This window comes from Pseudophryne corroboree, chromosome 1 (assembly GCF_028390025.1).
Source record: "Pseudophryne corroboree isolate aPseCor3 chromosome 1, aPseCor3.hap2, whole genome shotgun sequence".
Classification (NCBI taxonomy): Eukaryota; Metazoa; Chordata; class Amphibia; order Anura; family Myobatrachidae; genus Pseudophryne; species Pseudophryne corroboree.
In genome coordinates this window covers 509,757,992-509,780,641 of record NC_086444.1, presented here as the reverse complement: position 1 = coordinate 509,780,641, position 22,650 = coordinate 509,757,992, and the positions used below count along the sequence as shown (strand labels likewise).

The 22,650-nt window shown below is 48.0% G+C and overlaps 1 protein-coding gene and 1 pseudogene across 1 annotated transcript in view; one reads left to right on the top strand and one right to left on the bottom strand.

Moving 5' to 3' along the window:
• SMC5 (structural maintenance of chromosomes 5) overlaps positions 1 to 22,650 on the top strand; it is a 403,478-nt gene that overhangs the window by 150,284 nt on the left and 230,544 nt on the right. The window contains exon 9 of the mRNA XM_063913893.1: positions 15,673 to 15,928. Coding sequence (XP_063769963.1) covers positions 15,673 to 15,928 — 256 coding nt within the window. The remainder of the gene's footprint in view (positions 1 to 15,672; positions 15,929 to 22,650) is intronic.
• LOC134951099 (5S ribosomal RNA) lies at positions 68 to 183 on the bottom strand (annotated as a pseudogene).

Here is a 22,650-nt window from a genome sequence, read left to right as displayed (position 1 = left end):
CCACACTGGCAATCCAAGTTAATGTGCGAATCTGTGTCAACGTTAGACTGGATTGAAAGTTTCCGTGAACCTACTACACCGGATATTCTCTGGGGGTCACCCTCCAGGTACTGATCCGGCCCAACACTATTGCTTCCAAGATCGGACGAGATTGGGCATTTAAAGTGTGGTTAGGTAGTAGATAGAACCGTATTGATACCTGAATCTTTGATGAGAGTTAATTATAGATGGAGATTCGCAGTAAGATAGAAAGTGGATCTGCTGTTGGCGTTAGACAGCGAGAAACCCGTTGGTTAACAACCGTACGGAACTCGCTGAATCGCCAATGAGAGTCCTGAATAGATAGAAATGTAGGAATAATCAGTAATAGTGGAAAATGTTACCACTCTATAGGAAATGATCCATTAAATAGATAAATTAAGTTCCAAATAAGGTGTATGTAGGAATCAGCAGATGTCACAAACTATACTCCTTTAGGAGTCATTAAGGTAATCCATTTCTACTTCTGTTCTGCTAGCACAGGAAAGGTTCTTTCTTCTTTGTCTTTAGCAAATTGACTAACCAGTAGTGTTCTACTGTACCTTTGGTGCACCACTAACAAATTATCACTGGCAATACCAGCGCGTGTATTGATGTAGTTGATTTCTAACACGTACGGTTAATACTTGTTGTGAATGTTGTTTTTATGTGCGGAAACACAATTGTTTTACATAAATGGTTTCCCCGTTCCTCTGGTAATATGGGATGCTATTACATCCAGCCATACTGTAGGTGTCCATACATAGCCCCAGTAAAATGTGATTTCTCTTACGTCCTAGAGGATACTGGGGTTCCATTTAGTAGCATGGGTATAGACTGGTCCACTAGGAGCCATGGGCACTTTAAGAATTTGATAGTGTGGGCTTGCTCCTCCCTCTATGCCCCTCCTACCAGACTGTTTAGAAAATGTGCCCGGAGGAGCCGGTCACACTTTTGGAAGCTCCTGAAGAGTTTTTAGATTTTTTACTATATGTTATTTTCAGGCAGGGCTGGTTGGCCAGCCTGCCTGCTTCATGGGACTTGAGGGGAGGGGGGGAGAATGGCCCAACCTCTTGAAGGGTTAATGGTCCCGTTCCCCGCTGACAGGAAACAGCTCCTGAGGGATTTATTTGCAAGCTCCACCACGGCGAGTGTACATTCCACAGCACGCCACCATCCCTAACAGAGCCAGAAGAATGAAGAGGGGTGAGTACTAAGCTGGCGTCCCGGCTAGCGGGTTGCCGGCCATTATGGCGGTATGAGGGTACGGAGACGCACGGCTTCTAACCGGGGCGGAATGTGTCTCCAAACACAGTACACAGCTGTGTCTCAGTACACTGTACACGGTACCCACACTGGCAAAAACAGCCTTAAAACGGTTTACTCCCCATTTTAAGCATCAGATTACCTCAGCCAGTATAAAAAAGCGGGAAGACCGCGCTCCATTGAAGGGGCGGGGCCTTCACTATGAGCGGATCCAGCAGCTTACCAACTCCATTTTCCCTCTGCAGTGGACACAGACGCTGACTGACAGGGACGCGCAGCTCCTCCGGAGAGACTCCAGATTACCTCAGCGGTACCAGGGGGTCATAGCAGGGGGGGAGCAATTACTAGTGTACTGAGTCCCCTATCAGGGTACTTAGTCTGTTACCCATCTAAGCTTGGCATTAGCGATAAGGGCGCTGTGGGGTCTTGCTCCAAATATCTCTGTGTCTCCCTGAATGGCTCTTTGTGGGTTAATTGTGCTTAACCTTTTCCTGTGTGTGTGCAGTAACATTTACATTGTCAGGCAAAGAGTGTGTTTCTTGTACAGCAGAGTGTTCCTCTTCACCAGGGGGCTCACTACTGGGTACTCAGGGCAGTGCACCTTCCCAGAATAGCGGGGCTGAACCGTAGTGGGTTCATTCCATTAAGGTAATGATCTTAAATATTTCTACAAAACTATCCCGCAATGAGAAAGAGACACAATACTTAAGACAGACTGTGGATGAGTTCATGAATGGAGACTCAGTCCCCAAACCAGCGTCATAGTCCCCTCCCATTTGTCCGCAAAAACGATCTCTGGCCCATATTCTGCAGTCTAACTCTGACAGGTCAGACATGGAGGAGGGTGAGAGGGGGGGGGGGATGCTATTCTGTCACAGGGAATAGAGGCTCTTATGGAAGCTATCAGAGATGTTCTGCAAATTCCTGATTAGGTGTCAGAGGAGTGTGAGGAATCTTATTTTAATGTAAAAAAGAAGTCCTCAGTCACTTTTCCTGCGTCAGTGGAATTGAATACCCTGTTTGAAGAACCGTGTGTTAATACTGATTAGAAAGTTCAAATCTCTAAAAGGTTGCTCTCATCTTTTCCTTTTCCCCTGAAAGATAGGAAAAAATGGGAAAATCCACCGATAGTGGACACATCAGTCTCTAGGCTGTCACACAAAATTGTATTGCTTGTCCCTGGTGCAGCCTCCCTGAAAGATACGGCTGATAGTAAAATTGAGACTACACTCAAATCATTGTACACAGCTGCTGGAGTGGCCCAGAGACCCCCTATTGCATGTGCGTGGATCACAAAAGCCATTGCTAAATGGTCAGGTAACCGATTTGAGGGGTTAGATTCCTTGTCTAGCGGGGATGTTGTTTTACTCCTGCAGCATATACAGGTCTCTGCAAATTTTAGAGATAGGTTTGCTTAATGCACGCACCACCGCTATGGCAGTATCAGCATGCAGGGGTTTGTTGCCAGTGGACTGCTGATGCGGACTCCAGGAAAGGCGTGAAAGGCCTACCATTCACAGGAGAGGCCTTGTTTGGAGACAATTAGACAAATGGATCTCCAAAGCTACTGTAAGTCTACGTATCTTCCTTCCGCAGCGCCCCCAACCAGGAAAGCTTATTCAGCTTCAAATTTACAGTCCTTTCGGACAGCCAAGTTTAAGGGAAAATCCAGAGGTGCTTCTACAGCCTCCAGAGGCGCAAGAGGTAAACCACGCAAACCAGCAACTGCAGGTGCTCAGGAACAGAGCTCAGGCTCTGCTTCCTCAAAGCCTTCAGCATGACGGGGGACCGCGATGCCTGGAGGACTGTCACGTGGGAGCCCGACTAAAATTCTTCAGTCACATCTGGTCAAGTTCGTGCTGGGATCCCTAGGTCATAGATCTTATTTTCCAGGGCTACAGACTGGAGTTCCAAGAGCTCCCACCTCACAGATTCTTCAAATCAGGCTTACCAGCTTCACAAGAGGCAAGTATAACGTTACAGCAGGCCATTCAAAAAGTTGTACAGACTCAAGTCATTGTTCCAGTTCCACCTCATCTGCACAACAAGGGGTATTATTCCAACTTGTTTGTAGTACCGAAACCGGACAGTTCGGTACGACCAATTCTGAACCTCAAATCCTTGAACCCGTACTTAAGAGTGTTCAAATTCAAGATGGAGTCTCTGAGAGCTGTGATCTCAGATCTGGAGGAAGGGGAATTCCTAGTGTCTCTGGATATCAAGGATGCTTATCTACGATTTGCGCTGAAGGACTATCATTACCAGTTTCAGGCTCTGCCATTTGATCTCTCCACGGCACCGAGGGTGTTCACCAAAGTGATGGCAGAGATGATGTTTATACTCCGCAAGCAGGGAGTGAACATAATTCCATACCTGGACGATCTTCTGATAAAGGCGCTGTCCAGGGAAAGGTTGCTGTACAGCATTGGTCTCTCAACCAAACTTCTCCAGGATCACGGGTGGATTCTGAACCTTCCGAAATCTCACCTAGAGCCAACACGGAGGTTCCCATTCCTGGGAATGATATTGGACACAGAGTCGCAGAAAGTGTTCCTTCCGTTGGAAAAGGTAATCCATTCGTTGGTTCGGGATGTCCTGAAGCCAGCCCGGATATCGGTGCATCTATGCATTCACCTTCTGGAGAAAATGATGGCCTCTTACGAGGCCCTGATTACGGAAGGTTTCACGTAAGACCTTTCCAGCTTGATCTGTTGGACAAATGGTCCGGATCGCATCTTCACATGCAATAGAGGATCCGTCTGTCGCCAAAAGCCAGGATATCCCTTCTGTGGTGGCTACAGATTTCTCACCTCGTCGAGGGTCGGAGGTTCAGAATTCAGGACTGCATCCTGTTAACCATGGACGCAAGCCTCAAAGGTTGGGGATTTGTAACCCAGGGGGTGCAGTTTCAAGGAAGATGGTCAAGTCAGGAAGTCATCCTTCCAATCAACATTCTGGAACTCAGGGCCATATACAATGCCCTTCTGCAGGCCTCATCTCTTTTTCAGGATCGGGCCATTCAGGTCCAGTCGGACAATGTGACGGCACTGACATACATAAACCAACAGGGCGGAACAAAAAGCAAAGCAGCAATGTCAGAGGTGTCGAGATTTCTTCTCTGGGCAGAAAAAAACGCTGTGGCGTTGTCAGTGGTCTTTATTCCGGGAGTAGACAGCTGGTAAGCAGACTTCATCAGAAGACACGACCTGCACCCGGGAAAGTGGGGCCTTCACCCGGAAGTGTTCAGGTGCTTGACACGACGGTGGGTTATCTACAAATCGACAGGATGGCCTCTCGTCTCAACAAGAAGCTCAAGCGGTATTGTTCCAGGTCGAGAGACCCACAGGCAGTGGAGTTAGACCCTCTGACGACTCCATGGGTCTATCAGATGGTGTACGTGTCTTCTCCACTTCCTCTGATCCCAAGAATTCTCAAAAGAATAAAAAGGGAAAAGGTTCAAGATATAATCATTGCTACGGACTGGCCACGAAGGGCCAGGTACGTGGACCTTCTGGAGATGCTCCTCCAAGATCTGTGGCATCTACCTCTTCGCGAGGATCTTCTGCAACAGGGCCCGTTCGTCCATCAGGACTTACCACGGCTACGTTTGACGGCATGGAAGTTGAACGGCTGATTCTAGCTAGAAGAAGGATCCCCTAACAAAGTTATCCTGACTATGGGGGTCATTCCGAGTTGTTCGCTCGTTATTTTTTTTCATGCAACGGAGCGATTAGTCGCTAATGCGCATGCGCAATGTCCGCAGTGCGACTGCGCCAAGTAAATTTGCTATGCAGTTAGGTATTTTACTCACGGCATTACGAGGTTTTTTCTTCGTTCTGGTGATCGGAGTGTGATTGACAGGAAGTGGGTGTTTCTGGGCGGAAACTGGCCGTTTTATGGGTGTGTGCGAAAAAACGCTACCGTTTCTGGGAAAAACGCGGGAGTGGCTGGAGAAACGGAGGAGTGTCTGGGCGAACGCTGGGTGTGTTTGTGACGTCAAACCAGGAACGACAAGCACTGAACTGATCGCACTGGCAGAGTAAGTCTCGAGCTACTCAGAAACTGCACAGAGAAGTCTTTTCGCAATATTGCAAATCTTTCGTTCGCAATTTTGATAAGCTAAGATTCACTCCCAGTAGGCGGCGGCTTAGCGTGTGCAAAGCTGCTAAAAGCAGCTTGCGAGCGAACAACTCGGAATGACCCCCTATGCTCCAAGCCAGGAAGGGGTAACGTCTAAACATTACTGCCGTATTTGGAAGATAAACGTCTCTTGGTGTGAGAGCAGAACTTATTCTGCGGTGGTATTTCACCTAGGACGTTTCCTGCTTTTTTCTGCAGGCAGGTGTGGATGTGGGCATATGTCTTGGTTCCATAAAAGTCCAGATTTCGGCCTTGTCCATTTTCTTTCAGAAACAATTGGCATCTTTCCCTGAGGTCCAGACATTTTTTTAAAAGTGATATTGCGCATCCATCCTCCCTTTGTGCCTCCCACAGCACCTTGGAATCTCAATTTGGTGCTGCAGTTCCTCCAATTGTACTGGTTTGAACCATTACAGGAGGTGAACGTAAAATATTTTACGTGGAAGACTGTCACACTGTTGGCCTTGGCTTCATCAAGACGTATGTCGGAGCTGGGGGCTTTGTCTCACTACAGCCCCCATTTAATTTTCCTTGAGGACAGAGCTGAACTCAGAACTCGTCAGCAATTTCTTCCTAAAGTGGTGTCTGCGTTTCACATCAACCAACCTATTGTGGTTATCACCGACACTTCCGCTACTTCAAAGTCTGTGGATGTTGTGAGGGCTTTGAAGGTATACGTAAAGAGGACAGCTCGTCACTCACTGTTCGTTTTATGTGATCCCAATAAAATTGGGTGTCCTGCTTCAAAGCAGACAATTGCATGCTGGATCAGGCTCACTATCCAGCATGCTTATTCCACGGCAGGTTTGCTGGTTCCAAAATCTGTACAGGCCCACTCTGCTAGGTCGATGGGTTCTTCCCGGGTGGCTGCCCGGGGTGTCTTGGCTTTACAGCTCTGCCGAGCGGCTACTTGATCTGGTTCGAACACGTTGGCTAAATTTTACAAGTTCGATACTTTGGCCTCTGAGGACCTTCAGTTTGGTCAATCAGTTCTGCAGGAACCTCAGCACTCTCCCACCCGGTTTGGGAGCCTTAGTACATCCCCATGGTACTAAATGGAACCCCAGTATCCTCTAGGTTGTAAGAGAAAATAGGATTTTAATTACCTACCGGTAAATCCTTTTCTCGTAGTCTGTAGAGGATACTGGGCGCCCGCCTGGTGCTTCGTTCTTCCTGCACTGTTACTTGGTAAGTATTGTTGGTTCAGCTGTTGCTGTTCCTGTTTAAAGTTGGATTAGCAAAGCTTTCCTCTGTTTGTGTGCACTGGTTCGGATTCTCACCACTATCTTTATCTATTCTTCTCTCAAAGTATGTCCGTCTCCTCGGGCAAAGTTTCCTAGACTGAGTCTGGTAGGAGGGGCATAGAGGGAGGAGCCAGCCTACACTACCAAATTCTTAAAGTGCCCATGGCTCCTAGTGGACCCGCCTATAACCTTGGTACTAAATAGATTCCCAGTATCCTCTACGGACTACGAAAAAAGCATTTACCGGTAGTTAATTAAAATCCTATTTTCTCTAGCATCCTTAAGGGATATTGGGGAGACTTAGTACGATTGGGTATAGACGAGGTCCAAAGGAGCCGGTGCACTTTAAATTTCTTCACTGGGTGTGCTGGATCCTCCCTTCTATGCCCCCTTCCACAGGCAGTTTAGAAAAAAGTGCCGTCAGGAGAGGATGCACATCTCTGCAGCTCCAGAGAGTTTTTTTCAATTTCTTTTAAACGTTTGTTATTTTCAGTATGCTGTTTGGTCAACAGCTTATCTGCACTGTGGGAATTAGGTCGGGGGACGCTCACCGGCCTTGCGAGGTGCAGGGGCTGTTGTACAGCGGGGCACTGCACCTTGGCTGTCACAACCGCAGCATGCTGCACACCCCTAGCCTATGACTGAAAGTGACGACTGTGGTGAGCATAAACCGGGGGCCCCGGTTCAAGGTGCGGCTGAACGCAGGCGCGTCATACGGGACCCTCCTGGGGGGGACCTGCTAGAGCCCCCCCCCCCCCGTGTAGACTGGCTTTTACACATCTTGAACTAGCTTTTGTGTGATGTTTTAAAGCAGTCAGGAGACATTGCCAGTATAAAAAAATCACTGTAGCTCTGGCGCCTTTGGAGGGGGCGGAGCTACCTCAGAGCAGGACCAGAGGCATTTTGGCGCCTTTCTCTGCTTAATGCAGCCACAGACAGCGCACACAGCGCTTCCTGTCTCGCAAGACACGCTGTAAAACTGGTACAGGGTGTATATAGCAAAGGTGGAGAGCCGCTATTGTACGCTATCTGCTCAGGGTATTGAACCCCTCATACTGGCTATACGGGATGCGTTAAAGCTCCCTCTAGAGGACGCTGAGTCACAGCAGTCGTTTTTCTTTACACAAAACAAGCCTAATGTCACTTTCACTGATTCTGCAGAGTTAGATGACTTAATCAAATTAGCCTGGAAAAATCCAGACAAAAAATTCCAAGTGGCAAAAAAGTTTTTGCGCTCTTTCCCATTTACTCCTGAAGGTAGGAAATTTTGGGAAGAACCCCCGGGGTATATGTACTAGTCTCCCGACTGTCCAAAAAGGCGGTGCTGCTTGCCCCGGGCTCCTTTACTATAAAAGATCCTGGGAACCGAAAAATAGAGGGTACACTCAAATCTGTTTATATGGCAGCAGGTGTATCGCAACGGCCAGGTATAGCAGGTTGCTGGATGACCCATGCTATTCATTCTTGGGCCACTCAAATTCAGGAGGGCCTCTCCGGGGCTATGCCTCTTGTCACCACAGTGACCCTCCTAAGGCACATTCAGGACACTACATGCGTACCTATGTGATTCGCTCAAGGACATGGGGAATATTAACGCTAGGACTTCTGCCATGACAGTGGCAGCGCGCAGGGCTTTGTGGTTGCCTCAGTGGATAGCGAACGCAGAATCGAAGCACAGTGTGGAATCCTCCCTTTTTCAGGGGAATGGCGGTTGAGTTGGATATGTGCATTTCCAAAGTCTCTGCTGGGAAATCCACGTTTCGCCCCTCTGGGGCTCCGCCGGCTAGGCGTTCCTACCCGGGGCCGTCTGTTCAGTCCTTTTGGTCTAACAGATTTCGTTCTAGGGCTAGAGGTGCCTCTAATGCAAGTAGAGGCACCAGTGGTAAGTAAAAAAGACCTGCAACTGCCGGTTCTCAGGAACAGAGCACCAGTTCTGCTTCCACTAAGGCCTCAGCATGACGGTGGCCACCCACCCCGAGGAGATCTCGAGTTGGGAGCCTGACTGCGTCACTTCAGCCGCATCTGGAAAAGCTCCTGCCAGTATACCTGGGTAAGGGACCTCATTTCTCAGGGCTACAAGCTGGAGTTTGACGGTGCTCCTCCCCAACAATTTTACAAATCAAGCTTACCAGCTTTGGAGGATATGCTGGTTACGTTGCACCAGGCCATCCGAAAGTTGGTACAGTCCCATGTCATTGTCTCAGTACCTATACCACAATGAGGCAGGGGTTATTACTCCAACCTGTTTGTGGTTCCAAAGCCGGACGGGTCGGTACTGCCCATTCTGAACCTAAAGTCCTTGAATCCTTACCTAAAAGTTTTCAAGTTCAAAATGGAATCTCTGAGGGCAGTGATTGTGGGACTAGAAGAACAGGAGTTCCTGGTTTCTCTGGATATCAAGGACGCTTACCTTCATATTCCAATTTGGCCACCTCATCAAGCTTTTCTGAGGTTTGCCCTACTGGATGATCACTACCAGTTCCAGGCACTACCCTTTGGCCTGTCCACGGCTCCGAGGGTATTCACGAAGGTAATGGCGGAGATGATGTTCCAACTCAGGATCCAGGTTGTCAATTTTGTCCTGTACCTGGACGATCTTCTGATAACAGCAAAATCCAAGGAGCTTTTATTGCTCCATATCGACCACACCATCCAACTTCTGTTACGCTTTGGGTAGATTCTCAATCTACAGAAGTCCCACCTGGAACTGACTCAACGGCTACAGAAGTCCCACCTGGAACTGACTCAACGGCTCCTGTTGGGGATGTTGCTGGATACGGTGGCCCAGAAGGTGTTCCTCCCGAAGGACAAGGCGGACACTTCAGGAGATGGTCCAACCTTCTTGTGTATCCATCCATCTTTGGATCACATTGTTGGGGAAGATGTGAGGCGATCCAATATGAGAGGTTCCATGCCAGAACATTTCAAATGGATCTTCTGAGCAAGTGGTCCAGATGCACCGGATGGTTCAGCTGTCACCTCAGGCCCGGATTTCCCTCCTGTGGTGGCTGCAGTCCTCCAACCTACTGGAATGCCGGAGTTTCGTGATTCAGGATTGGACCCTCCTCACGACGGATGCAAGTCTGCGAGGATGGGGTGCTGTCACCCAGTGTGCACAGTTCCAGGGCAGGTGGTCAGCCCACGAAGCCCTCCTTCCGATCAACATTCTGTAACTTTGGGTGTTCTACAATGCTCTGCCTCAGGCCTATCCTCTGCTCACAGATCACGCGATTCAAGTACAGTCGGACAACGCCACAGCAGGGGCGTACATCAATCGACAAGGAGGAACAAAAAGCAGAGTCTGCATGCGGAAGGTGTCAAAAATACTCCTCTGGGCGGAAAGAAATGCAAGAGCAATGTCGGCAATCTTCATTCCGGGTGTGGACAACTGGGAGACGGACTTCCTGAGTCGTCACGCTCTCCACCCGGGGGGAGTGGGGTCTCCACCAACAGGTGTTCCAACAGATCTTCCACCGGTGGGGCTTCCCGCAGATAGACATGATGGCTTCTCGTCTCAACAAGAAGCTTCACTTGTATTGCTTACGAACCAGGGACCCTCAGGCGAGGGCAGTGGACGCACTGATGTCTCCTTGGCCTTACCGGCTGGTCTACCTGTTTCCTTCTATTCCGTTGCTCCCAAGGGTGCTCAAGCGAATCAGAAATCAAGGAGTCCAAGCAATTCTGATTGCCCCGGATTGGCCCTGGAGGGCATGGTACGTGGATCTTATGGACAGGTCCGTTGAAGACCCTTGGCGTCTACCACTACGAAGTGATCTTCTTCAACAAGTACCGTTCATCTACCCGGACTTACGGCGACTTCATTTGATGGCATGGAAGTTGAGCGGAAAATCCTAGCTCACAAGGGCCTTTCCATAAAGGTTATTGTTACCATGGTTCAGGCCAGGAAACCTGTGACGTCAAAACACTATCATCATATCTGGAGAAGATATGTCTCTTGGACTGAGGAACGCACATATCCACCTGCAGAGTTCTACTTGGGACGTTTCTTACATTTCCTGCAGGCTGGTGTGGATCAGGGCTTGCGTCTTGGATCCATTAAGGTCCAGATTTCAGCCAGCTTTCTCCATTTTCTTCCAGAAGAAATTGGCACTGTTGCCAGAAGTTCAGACTTTCTTGCAAGGGTACTCCACATACAACCCCCTTTTGTGCCGCCTACGGCCCCCTGGGATTTGAATGTGGTGTTGGAATTTCTATAATCCTCCTGTTTTGAGCCTTTGATCCAGAAGACAAGTACCTCACGTTGAAGACAGTGATGTCACTGGCCCTGGCTGCTTCTAGACGTGTATCAGAATTTGGGGCCTTATCGTGTGAAATTCCATACTTGGTCTTTTACGAGGACAAAGCAGAGCTCAGGACTGGGCAGCAGTTCCTGCCAAAGGTTGTCTCTGTGTTTCACTTGAATCAACCTATTGTGGTTCCGTCCAGTTCTGACACTTTTGCTCCTCCTCCGGAGGCATTGGATGCTGTGCGAGCATTGAAGATCTATGTCAAGTGTACAGCTCGGATCAGAAAGACGGATTCCTTGTTCGTGCTCTATGATGCGCAGAAGAAGGGTTGTCCTGCTTCGAAGTAGTCCATTGCTCGTTGGCTTAGGCTTACTATTCAACAGGCCTATGTGTCGGCAGCCTTACCTGTTCCTAAGTGTCTGAAAGCCCACTCTACAAGATCTGTGGGCTCTTCCTGGGCAAATGCCCGTAGAGTCTAGGTCTTGCAACTATGCCGAGCTGCTACCTGGTCGGGGAAGAACACCTTTGTGAAGTTCTACAAGTTTGATACCCTGGCCAATGATGATACAGAGTTTGGGCAGGTGGTGCTAACGCAGTCTCCGCACATTCTGGAAGATTTGGGACGTCCCCATTGTACTAAGGCCCTCATTCCGAGTTGATCACACCAAGCAACTTTTTGCTGCTGGTGCGATCAACTAATCTCCGCCTATGGGGGAGTGTATTTTAGCATAGCAGGGCTGCGATCGCTTGTGCAGCCCTGCTATGCTAAAAAAGTTTCACTCAAAACTAGAGTAGCCCTAGACCTACCTACCCTGTGCGATGGATCCAGCGATGATGAGCCTGGCTTTTACGTCACTCCTCCGCCCTCCGTTTGCCTGGACACGCCTGCGTTTTGCGTACCACTCCCCGAAACCGGCAGCAAACGGTAGGTTGACACCCCGGAATGCCCTCTTGCTGTCCATCTTCTTTGCGGTCGTCGCTGCGACCGCTTTCTTCTCTGTAAGCGTTGTTGCGCCGGGCAACGTCGCGCATGTGCATTCCAGACCCGTTCGCACCGCAGCGAAGAACCGCTGCGTGCAAACGGGTCAGAATGACCCCATAAGTCTCCCCATTATCCATTATGGATGCTAGAGAAAATAGGGTTTTAATTACCTACTGGTAAATCCTTTTCTCCTAGTCCATAAGGGATGTTGGGCGCCCGCCTCAGTGCTTTGACTTTTCTGCAGGGTCTCTGTTATGTGGCTTTCAGTCGCACAGCCGATCGCAAGGAGATTGACAGGAAGTTGGAGTTTCTGGGTGTCAACTGACCGCTTTTTGGGAGTGTTTGGAAAAACGCAGGCATGGCCGAGCGTTTGCTGGACGAGTATCTGACGTCATTACCGTGTTATTTGTCGCAGCAATCATCGCACAGAATAAGTAACTACAGGGCTGGTCTTGTTCTGCACAAAATGTGTTTGCAGCTGCCTTGCTGCACAGGCGTTTGCACTCCTGCAAAGCGAAAATACACTCCCCCGTGGGCTGCGACTATGCGTTTGCATGGCTGCTAAAAGTCAACTCGGAATGAGGGCCTTAAAGTGCACCGGATCCTTTGGACCCCGTCTATACCCCATCGTACTAAGTCTCCCCAATATCCTTTATGGACTATGAGAAAAGGATTTACCGGTGGGTTATTAAAATCCTATATTTTTACTCCTTGTTCACAGTATAATCACGTTACCCTAGAGCAGGGGTGGAAACCTCAGGCCCGCAGAGCCACTTGATCCGGCCCGGACAGGCTCACCTAACCATGGAGATGCCCGGAGCCCGCTGAGATTTTGTTACTAGCGGGCGCCCGGCTTCTTCCCCTCAGCAGCAGCCAGACGCATGAGCTCACTCCTGAGCTCCGGCTTCTGGCTCTGACAGTGTGCGTGTGCGGCTGTGCAGTGCTATGGAAGAGATGTCATGACGTCTCTACCACAGTTCTGAGGAGCGGGCGGCCAAGCAGAGGGCAACGGTCTGGAAGCAGGAGTGGGGCTGGTGAGTATTGTGGGTTTTTTCCTTTTAGTGTGTGTGTGTGTGTGTGTGTGTGTGTGTGTGTGTGTGTGTGTGTGTGTGTGTGTGTAAGCGGCGCTACTAGAGGTCATATCTAATGGGGCATAACAACTGACTGGGGGCATATCTAATGGGGCATAACAACTGACTGGGGGCATATCTAATGGGGCATAACAAGTGACTGGGGGCATAGCTACTGGGGCATAACTGACTGGGGGTATATCTACGGGGGGCATAGCTACTGACTTGGGGCATAACTACTGGGGGCATATCAACTAGGGCATAACTACTGAGGGCAGACTAATTTTTAAGTTGATAATTTTTGCATGGCCCCCGAAGCATTTTATAAATATCCAAATGGCCCTTGGTAGAACAAAGGTTCCCCACCCCTGCCCTAGAGGTTAAATCAGCACTTAAATGACTTACTACATATAATACAGTTTCATAACATGCATGCAATTGTAAAAACTAACCAATTAAATGTAATAAAATAAAATAAAAATACACGTCTATAGTGCCCAGGCTACTTTAAATTATGACACTTCAGTGTTGTTGGTGCACTCAACATCATTTATGCTTAAGCATTGACTTATCCTTACTCCTCCTTGGCTGTTGGCATAACTTCTATAGAATCCCAGCTCCTGTTATCAATAGTCAATATCACAAATGTCGCTGCTGTATGAACAAGCTTATTGTTGTTGCTAAACTGACTATACTGCAACACTCTTTAAACAATGTATCCCACAGCCTGTGCCCGATGTAGGTCACTGTAGACGCTCCTATAATTGTGGTTGGAATTAACTAGAATATCTGGATGCAGTTACAAGTTTTGTTACACATGCAATTGTCTGCTACACTTGTGTTAACTTCCTGGCATTAATTGGAACAGATGTTCCAGATGGATGAAATTCCCCAGATAAATGTAATTAGTCTATGAGCTGTTACTCAATAAAATTCAATCTGTGACTAAGTCAAAATCCAGTTATAAATGTATTCTTTTAATATGGCAGCTGAATAACTATATCTGAGTTGTCCAATTATACTTAACGGCTGCTGTTTATAAATACCTGTACAGAGGCAGAGTGTACCCACCTTCTATATAATTTAGTGAGGAGCTGCCCTGGTGGATAATATTACTTGGCTCTGAGATGACCCTGGCTTACACTGAGCTATCCCGGTCTCCTCCCCCATCTGGGGTGTGTGTGTGTGTGTGTGCGCGCATATGCATGTGTGCTGAGCAAAGATTCTCATCACACCAGCATAGCCCCAAACAGTGGCCGACTGTCTATCACATCTGCAGCCACTCCGCCGATTCCTCCGATCTCAGGCTATGCTACTGCCTGATCCACGCCATCATTGTTATGGAGGCCCGCCGCCAATGGATGGCTACCCTGCCTCCTCCAGCTCATCATCCAGGAGGCCAGCAGTTTCCAAGGCAGCCACCTGGCTGTTAGCGCTGGGACATATGCTGCTGCTGACCGAAGAGCCCACCACTGGGTACGTATACGCTGGCCAGACACTGCTTCCTGCAACGCATTGGGAACCCAAAGCTCCTTCTGCATTCTCAGCTCCACACCAACCAAACCGCCCCCCCCCCCCCCAATCCCGCCCCTCCCCTCGAACCCTCCTCTCATCCCCCTCTTGCCTGACCTCATGTTTACAGCTATGATTTGTATAACTCTAGCATGCTTCTCGGTAAGCAGGGAGGGGGGAGGGTGGGGGAGAGAGTCAGGACATAGACGCTTGACTCCCATTTTCCCACCGTCAGTAAGTGACATTGGCCTCGCGGACCTTTGATACTTGGGGCTTCTAGTTTGTTTCCCAATGTCAGCAGCCTATATTACCAGCTAATGGAGACACTCACACCCTCAGCAACTAGTTTCTGAAATCCCCACTACATGTAACGTGCCTCTTGTGTAGTGTTCATTTTGACAAGGATTTTCAATTTAGTTTTAGCCTTAGTCGCTTATTTAAGTGTTAGTTGGTTTAAAGTCACATTTTAGTCTTTTCTTTTGCTTGGTTTTAGTCAAGATTTAGTTAGTGGATCTCAGTTTTCATTTTAGTCTAATGTTAGTCAGTGTTTTAGTCATAACTTTTGCAAATACATTAATGATACTGTAATGGATTTTGCTGAAGAATATTTCTCCAAAATTCCCTCAAAGTTTGCATAACTTTGACTGTGTGTTACATACTGAGTCTGACTTACTGTAGTGCTCCCATATATCATATACAAATGAATGCCTTAAGTTTGTTAGAACAAACAAGTGCAATACACAATCCTATTTCCTTCACAGCATATTTATTTTCTGCAAATATCTAAAACATGTAATTGTTCTTTAAAAGTTTTAAATCCTACTTCCAGTGTTAATTTTGTCAAGGATTTAAAATTTATTTTTAGTTTTGGTTTTTTTTTTTTTTTTGCTTTGTTTTAATTCAGATTTAGTCAGTGGATCTCCGTTTTCCTTTTTTTCTAATTTTCATCTAATTTTAGTCCTGAAATAAACTAGTCGACAAATAATTTGTAAAAATTTTCGTCTACAAAAATTAACACTGCTCTTGAGTAATCAAAATCATATATACATCAGGACAGATTTCTTTACATAGTTTGTTAATATATTTTTCTCACCTCCATGTAAACGTATGTGAATACATGAAATATAGATATTTAACCCCTTCTTGTGGTTATATAACGTTTTAATTCTGTAATCTTTATCAAAATAAAACAGATAGAAGAAGTACAGCAAAAGTTGAGAATGAAGAAAGACGAGGAGTTGGACAGACAGAAGAAGATCTGTACCATCCGTAAGATGATTGAGGACTGGCAAAGCGAGTTAAACACTATGGGAAACATTGAGACTGTTCAACCAGAGATGGATTCTATTGTGAGTGAGTTGCGTCATATCCAGGAAGAGAGATCAAATGTTGAAAGTGAAATAAGTGACCTGCGAATGGAACAGCAAAATATGGAGAGAGAAAAGAGAGGTAGTTTTTTCTTGTGGTTTTTTTTTTTTACTTTTGCTTTCCTGTAATTATTCTGTTATTATTTCAAAGTGATCTTTCCATCTTCACATGCAGACGGATCACACTGAATTTCACACTCTGCTGTGCACTACAGGGCAGATGATATCACAGTTACATAGCACTGTTCTCATAGTCTCTTTAGTTGGTGTTATGTCATGAACAAATTAGCCCGAATACACAGTTGTGTATATACATATTTGATAATGTACTAAGATGCCTCTGAAGATACACTTATCTAACTTTGTGGTTTGCTTCTGTGCTATCATGCTATCATGCAAGCTTTATGATTTAGCCAGGAAGATGTTCTTCTTTGTTGCTTTTGAAAGCAACAGCAGTAGAAAGTGTTACTCCCATCTAGTACTTCCTTCTTCTTGGTGTCTGATCTCTGCACAAGTATTGTTAAGCCCAGTACTCACGGGCCGATCAAGGAGAGATGCGTGCTGAGCGAACCGCTCAGCACACATCTCTCCTGCCGCTCAGCACAGCGCGATCTGTGCTGAGCGTGCGGGGGGAGACGGGGGGGCCGCTCACTTCACCCAGCGGGTGAAGTGAGCGACCCGCTAGATTGGCCTGCATGCAGGCCAATCTAGCAGCGGCGATAGCGATGTGCGGGGCCGCGCATCGCTATCGCCGAGGGGGCTACACACGGAGCGATCCTGCCGATATTCTAAGCAATCTAGTCAGATTGCTTAGAATATCGCTCCGTGAGTACCCCCCTTTACTGTGTTCTGTTAGCAAGTGGATGGAACGGGATCGTCCCAGCGAGCGGAGTACTGTGCCTGCCAATGCTGTACTTTCTTAACTTCCAAACTGGTCATGCAGTGATGCTGAAAGCAAAGTTCTACTTCCTTTCTATTTTTATTCCTGTCCTATGTTGATATCATTTTGTTGTCATCTGAGTTACATTTGCTTCTGTAATTGTAACACTTTAGAGCATGTACCAATTTCTCTTACATCCTAGGGGATACTGAGAATCCATTTAGTACCATGGGGTATAGTCGGGTCCACTAGGAGCCATGGGCACTTTAAGAAATTGATAGTGTGCACTGGCTCCTCCCTCTATGCCCCTCCTACCAGACTCCGTTTAGAAAATGTGCCCGGAAAAGCCGGTCACGTCTATGGAAGCTCCTGAAGAGTTTTCTGCATTTATTTTATGTGTTTGTTATTTTCTCTATCGTTTTAGTGGATACTGGGGATCTGTACTTTACTACCATGGGGTATAGATCGGGTTCACTGGAGCCTGGTACTTTAAAACCTTTATTGGGTTTATGTGCTGGCTCCTCCCCTCTATGCCCCTCCTACCAGACTCAGTTTAGAAAAATGTGCCCAAGGGAGCCGGGTGCATTTCTCTGGAGCTCCAGAGAGTTTCCATTAATTTTGGTTTTAGTTTATTGCTTTCGGGGGTAGTCCTGGTTGGCAACCAGGCTACCTGCTTCGTGGGACTTGGAGGGGGGACCGAACCAACCTCCTGAGGGTTAATGGTTCGTAATCCCAGCTGACAGGACACTGAGCTCCTGAGGTGCTGATCACACATCGTTAGTATGTGTGCCCACGCCAGCAGCTAGCCGCCACCTCCTAACAGATGCTGAAGATTGCGGTGCGGTGAGTGTTACACTGGGGTCCCGGTTAGCGGGTCCCCGGTGCAGTTTGGCGGTAGGTCACGCGGCGGTCACGGGCCATGAGCTGCAGAGCCTGCCGCGGACAAAACTGGCTCTGGGCTCATGCCCCACAGTGCTCACTGCCCCTTAGGGCTTGTCTGTACTGATATATATGTGAATTTTACTCATCGCTATCATAATATTGTGTGGGACCACGTGCCATTGCAAGAGGCGGGGCTTCCCGGAGCGGGACCAGCGGCGGGAAGGCGCCATTTCCTGCTGCTGTGGATCATCAAGGCTGCATGTACGCTGCTCCTCCATGGACCCACGCTGTTAGACTGTGTACTCGTAGCAGGGGGCGAGCACTACAGCTGTAGCGCCGCTGCACGTTTATTAGGTTATACACATTATTTCACACACTGCTGCTGTGGTGTTTGCTGGTCTCTGCTCCTCAGCGTCACTCCAGGGACTCTCTAGGGTCTGTGTGGGGGTGTTTTACAGTGTTTAAAGATGTCTGTGGACATGGTTTTGTGTGCTGCTTGTAACTCTACCCCTTCATCAGCGGGGTCTCTCATGTGTGAACAGTTCTCCTTGTCTCCTCAGGGACACAGTTCACAGGCACCTGACTGGCTGGATAATTTTAAAAGCATGATTCAGAATGTTAATTTAGAATTAGCTGCTGCAAAAAAGGAGAGACAGGTGTTAAAACAGTCTATTGGTTGTATTGCAAAAGCAGCAGATACCAGAAAGGCTTCTCATCCCCCTCTGTTGGTTTCACATAAACGCTCACTGCCACAGGTGCTCCAGTCTTATTCTGATCAGCTTGATGTGGATGATAATGATATGGATGAGGACAGCTCTCTGTCCCCTGGGGTAGAGGCCCTCATTTTTGCAGTAGGAGAGGTTCTTCACATACCGGATCAGGAGTCAGAACCAGATAAGGAGTTGTACTTTAATGTTAGACCAAAGACCTCAGCAACTTTTCCTGTGTCTAAAGAGTTAAACTCCCTGGCCAAGGAAGCATGGTTAAACCCTGATAAGAAATTTAAAATTCCTCAGAGGTTTTTAGCCTCCTTTCCCCTCCCAGCTGACGACAGGAAAGTATGGGAAAACCTTCCCTTCAGTAGATACGTCTGTGTCCAGACTGTCTAAAAAGTTGGAACTGCCGATGCCAGGGGCTATATCCCTAAAAGAGCCGGCTGACCGTAAAATTGAGACCACTCTCAAGGCAATTTATACAGCAGCGGGCGTAGCACAGCGCCCCACAATAGTTTGTGGGTGGATTTCCAGGGCAATGGTCAAGTGGTCTGATAATATTATTAATGGATTAGACAATCTGCCCCAGGATGAGGTCATTACATACGGGTTGCTGCAAATTTTATCAGCGTGGCTGTATAGAAATTGTGTGAGGTAAATGGCCGCACTACTTCTATAGCAGTTTTGGCACGCAGAGCTCTGTGGTTGCGTTAATGGTCAGCGGAAGCTGATTCCAAAAAGGGTGTAGAAAATCTTCCCTTTACTGGTGATGCCTTGTTTGGGGACGAATTGAATAAATGGATTTCCCAGGCAACGGCGGGTAAGTCTACCTGTCTGCCGTCAGATGCGCCACCTGCTAGACGTTCTTACACAGGACCCTTCTTACAGTTCTTTCATGTGGCAAGGTTCAGCGGCAGGGGCCAGGGAGTCTCCACCACCCCGAGAGGATCGCGTGGTAAGTCCCGTAAACCTGCAACTGCTGCATCCCTGGACCAGACCACCGGATCCCCTGCCGCTAAGCCTTTTACGTGACGGTTAACCCCAGCAGCAAGGCGACTTTCAGGTGGGTGCTCGCCTTCAACACTTAGCCCACGTGTGGACGTAGTCCTGCCAGGATCCTTGGGGGAGGGATCTCATTTCCCAGGGATACCGTCTGGAATTTCAAACACTTCCTCCTCCCATATTTTTCAAATTGGCTTACCAGTTTTGCCCGCTGCAAAAGTTACCTTGCAAGAGGCAATGCAAAAACTTTTGCAGACAGGGGCGGTGGTTCCAGTACAGCCTCAATTACACAAAAGGGGGTTTTACTCCAGTCTTTTTGTCGTTCCAAAACCGGACGGTTAGGTGCGACCCATCTTAAACCTGTAGTCTCTAAACCCATATCTGCAGGTGTTCAAATTCAAGATGGAATCCCTGCGGGCAATGGTGTCTAGTCTGGAGGAGGGGAAATTCTCGGTATTCCTGGATGTCAAGGATGCTTGCCTACACATTCCCATGTGTCCCCCTGATCTCCTGATAAAGGCTATGTCCAGGGAGCCGTCTATTGCACAGCATCGATCTGACGACTCGCCTGCTTATGGATCATGGGTGGATTCTAAACTTCCAGAAATCTCACCTGGAACCGACCCAACGTCTCCAATTCCTGGGAATGATACTGGATACAGTGTCTCAAAAGGTATTTCTCCCGATGGACAAAGCCTTGGTTATCCAGGCTTTGGGCCGCTCAGTGCTCCGTTCTCGCAAGGTGTCCATACATCTTTGCATACGTTTGCTGGGCAAGATGGTTGCTTCTTACGAGGCAACCCAATACGGCAGAATTCATGCCCGGCCTTTTCAGCTGGTTCTGCTGGACAAATTGTTGGGGTCTCACCTTTACATGCATCAGGAAGTGACCTTATCTCCGAAAGCCCGTATTTCTCTATTATGGTGGCTACAAGTTCCTCACCTGGTAGTAGGTAGGAATTTCAATAGCCAATCATGGATTCTACTGACAATGGATGCCAGTCTCAGGAGTTGGGGTACTGTGAACCAAGGGGCCCAGTTCCAGGGGATATGGTCAAGTCAGGAATCTACTCTGCCGATAAACATCCTGGAACTCAGGGAAATTTACAATGGCCTTCTGCAAGCTTCCCATCTCCTGAGGGATCGAGCGATCCAGGTTCAATCGGACAACGCCACGGCGGTGGCGTACATAAACAGACAAGGGGGAACAAGAAGCAGAACAGCGTTGCGAGAAGTGTCAAAAATCCTCCTCTGGGTGGAGGCCAACACCAGAGCCATCTCAGCCATTTTCATTATAGGAGTGGGCAACTGGGAAGCGGACTTCCTCAGCAGACACGACCTCCATCCGGGGGAATGGGGCCTACATTCCCAGGTGTTTCAACAGTTAATTCACCGGTGGGGCTGTCCGCAGATAGACCTGATGGCTTCTCGTCTCAACAAGGAGTTATGTTGTTACTGTTCCAGAACGAGGGATCCACAGGCTGTAGCAATGGACGCGCTGTCAACGCCTTGGCCGTACCAGTTTGTGTATCTGTTCTCTCTTCTACCGCTAATCCCAAGGGTTCTAAAAAGACTAAGAAGGGAAAGCGTTCTAGCAATTCTAATTGCCCGGATTGGCCTTGACAGGTGTGGTACTCGGACCTCCTAACCATGGCTCTGGAGGATGCCTCGCCACTACCGCTCCAAAAGGATCTTCTTCATCAAGGTCCGTTCGTCTATCCCAGGCATTCCCAACCACGGTCCTCAAGGCACACCAACAGTGCAGGTTTTAGTGATATCCAGGCTTCAGCACAGATGGTTAAATCAAAATAACTGAGGTACTAATTAAGTCACCTGTGCTGAAGCTTGGATATCACTAAAACTAGGACTGTTAGTGTGCCTTGAGGACCGAGGTTGGGAAACACTGGTCTATCCAGACTTACAGCGGCTATGTTTGACGGCTTGGAAGTTGATAGGGAGATTCTAGCCAGAAGAGGTCTTTTCTCCCGGGTTATTTCCACCATGGTCCAAGCCAGGAAGATGGTGACATCAAAACATTATCATTGTATCTGGAAAAATTATGTTTCTTTGTGTAAAGTAGAAAGATGTCTCCGATGGAATTTAGAATCTGTCGTTTTCTACTTTTCCTGCAAGCAGGAGTGGATATGGGCCTACGTTTAGGCTCCATCAAAGTCCAGATATGGCGCTGTCTATTTTCTTACAGAAACAACTTACCATGTTTCCGGAAGTACAAACTTTCCTAAAAAGAGTGCTTCATATGCAACCGCCCTTCGTGCCTCCCACGGCTCCGTGTAATCTCAATGTGGTTCTCTCCTTTCTTCAATGGAACTGGTTTGAACCCTTACATAGGGTGGAGTTGAAATTTCTCACCTGGAAAACGGTGATACTTTTAGCGTTGACGTCTGCAAGACATGTCTCTGAACTGGGGCCTTATCCTGTAAGAGCCCTTATTTGTTTTTTCATGCAGACAGGGCGTTTTTGCCAAAAGTGGTTTCAGCTTTTCATGTCAATCAACCCATAGTGGTTCTGGTGTTGTCTGAGGCTTCCATTGGGCCAGAGTCCTTGGATGTAGTGAGGGCTCTGAAGATTTATGTCAAAAGGACGGCTCGTCATCGGAAATCTGACTCACTGTTTGTCCTTTATGATGCCACCAAGATTGCTCGTCCGGCTTCCAAGCAATCCATTGCTAGTTGGCTCAGGTTGACCATTCAACAGGCCTATACTTCGGCAGCTCTGCCTTTGCCGATGTCTGTTCAAGCCCACTCGACGAGGTCTGTGGGGTATTCCTGGGCGGCTGTCCGGGGTGTCTAGGCCTTACAGTTGTGCCGAGCTGCTACTTGGTCTGGTTCGTACACTATTGTGAAAATCTGTCGGTTCAACACCTTAGCCAAGGATGACCTTCAGTTTGGTGAGGCGGTTTCACAGGGGTCTTAGCACTCTCCCACCCCTTTTGGAGCTTTGGGATTTCCCCATGGTACTAAAGTACATATCCCCAGTATCCACTAGGACGTTAAGGAAAATAGGAATTTAATACCTACCGGTAAGTCTTTTTCTCGTAGTCCGTAGTGTACACTGGGCGCCTGCCTCAGTGCTTCGATTCCTGCTTGGTTGGCCCGCTGTTGCAGTCCCGTTATGTTGTTGGGATAGCTGTGCTATCCTGGTTGGGTTGGTGTTGCGATCTGTTCTGGTTAGCGCCCTCCTTTTGTTTATGGTTGTGTGTTGGCTTGTTGTCTCACCGCTGTGGTATGTCCGTCTCCTTGGGCACAATTTTCCTAGACTGAGGCTGTTAGGAGGGGCATAGAGGGGAGGAGCCAGCACACACACACT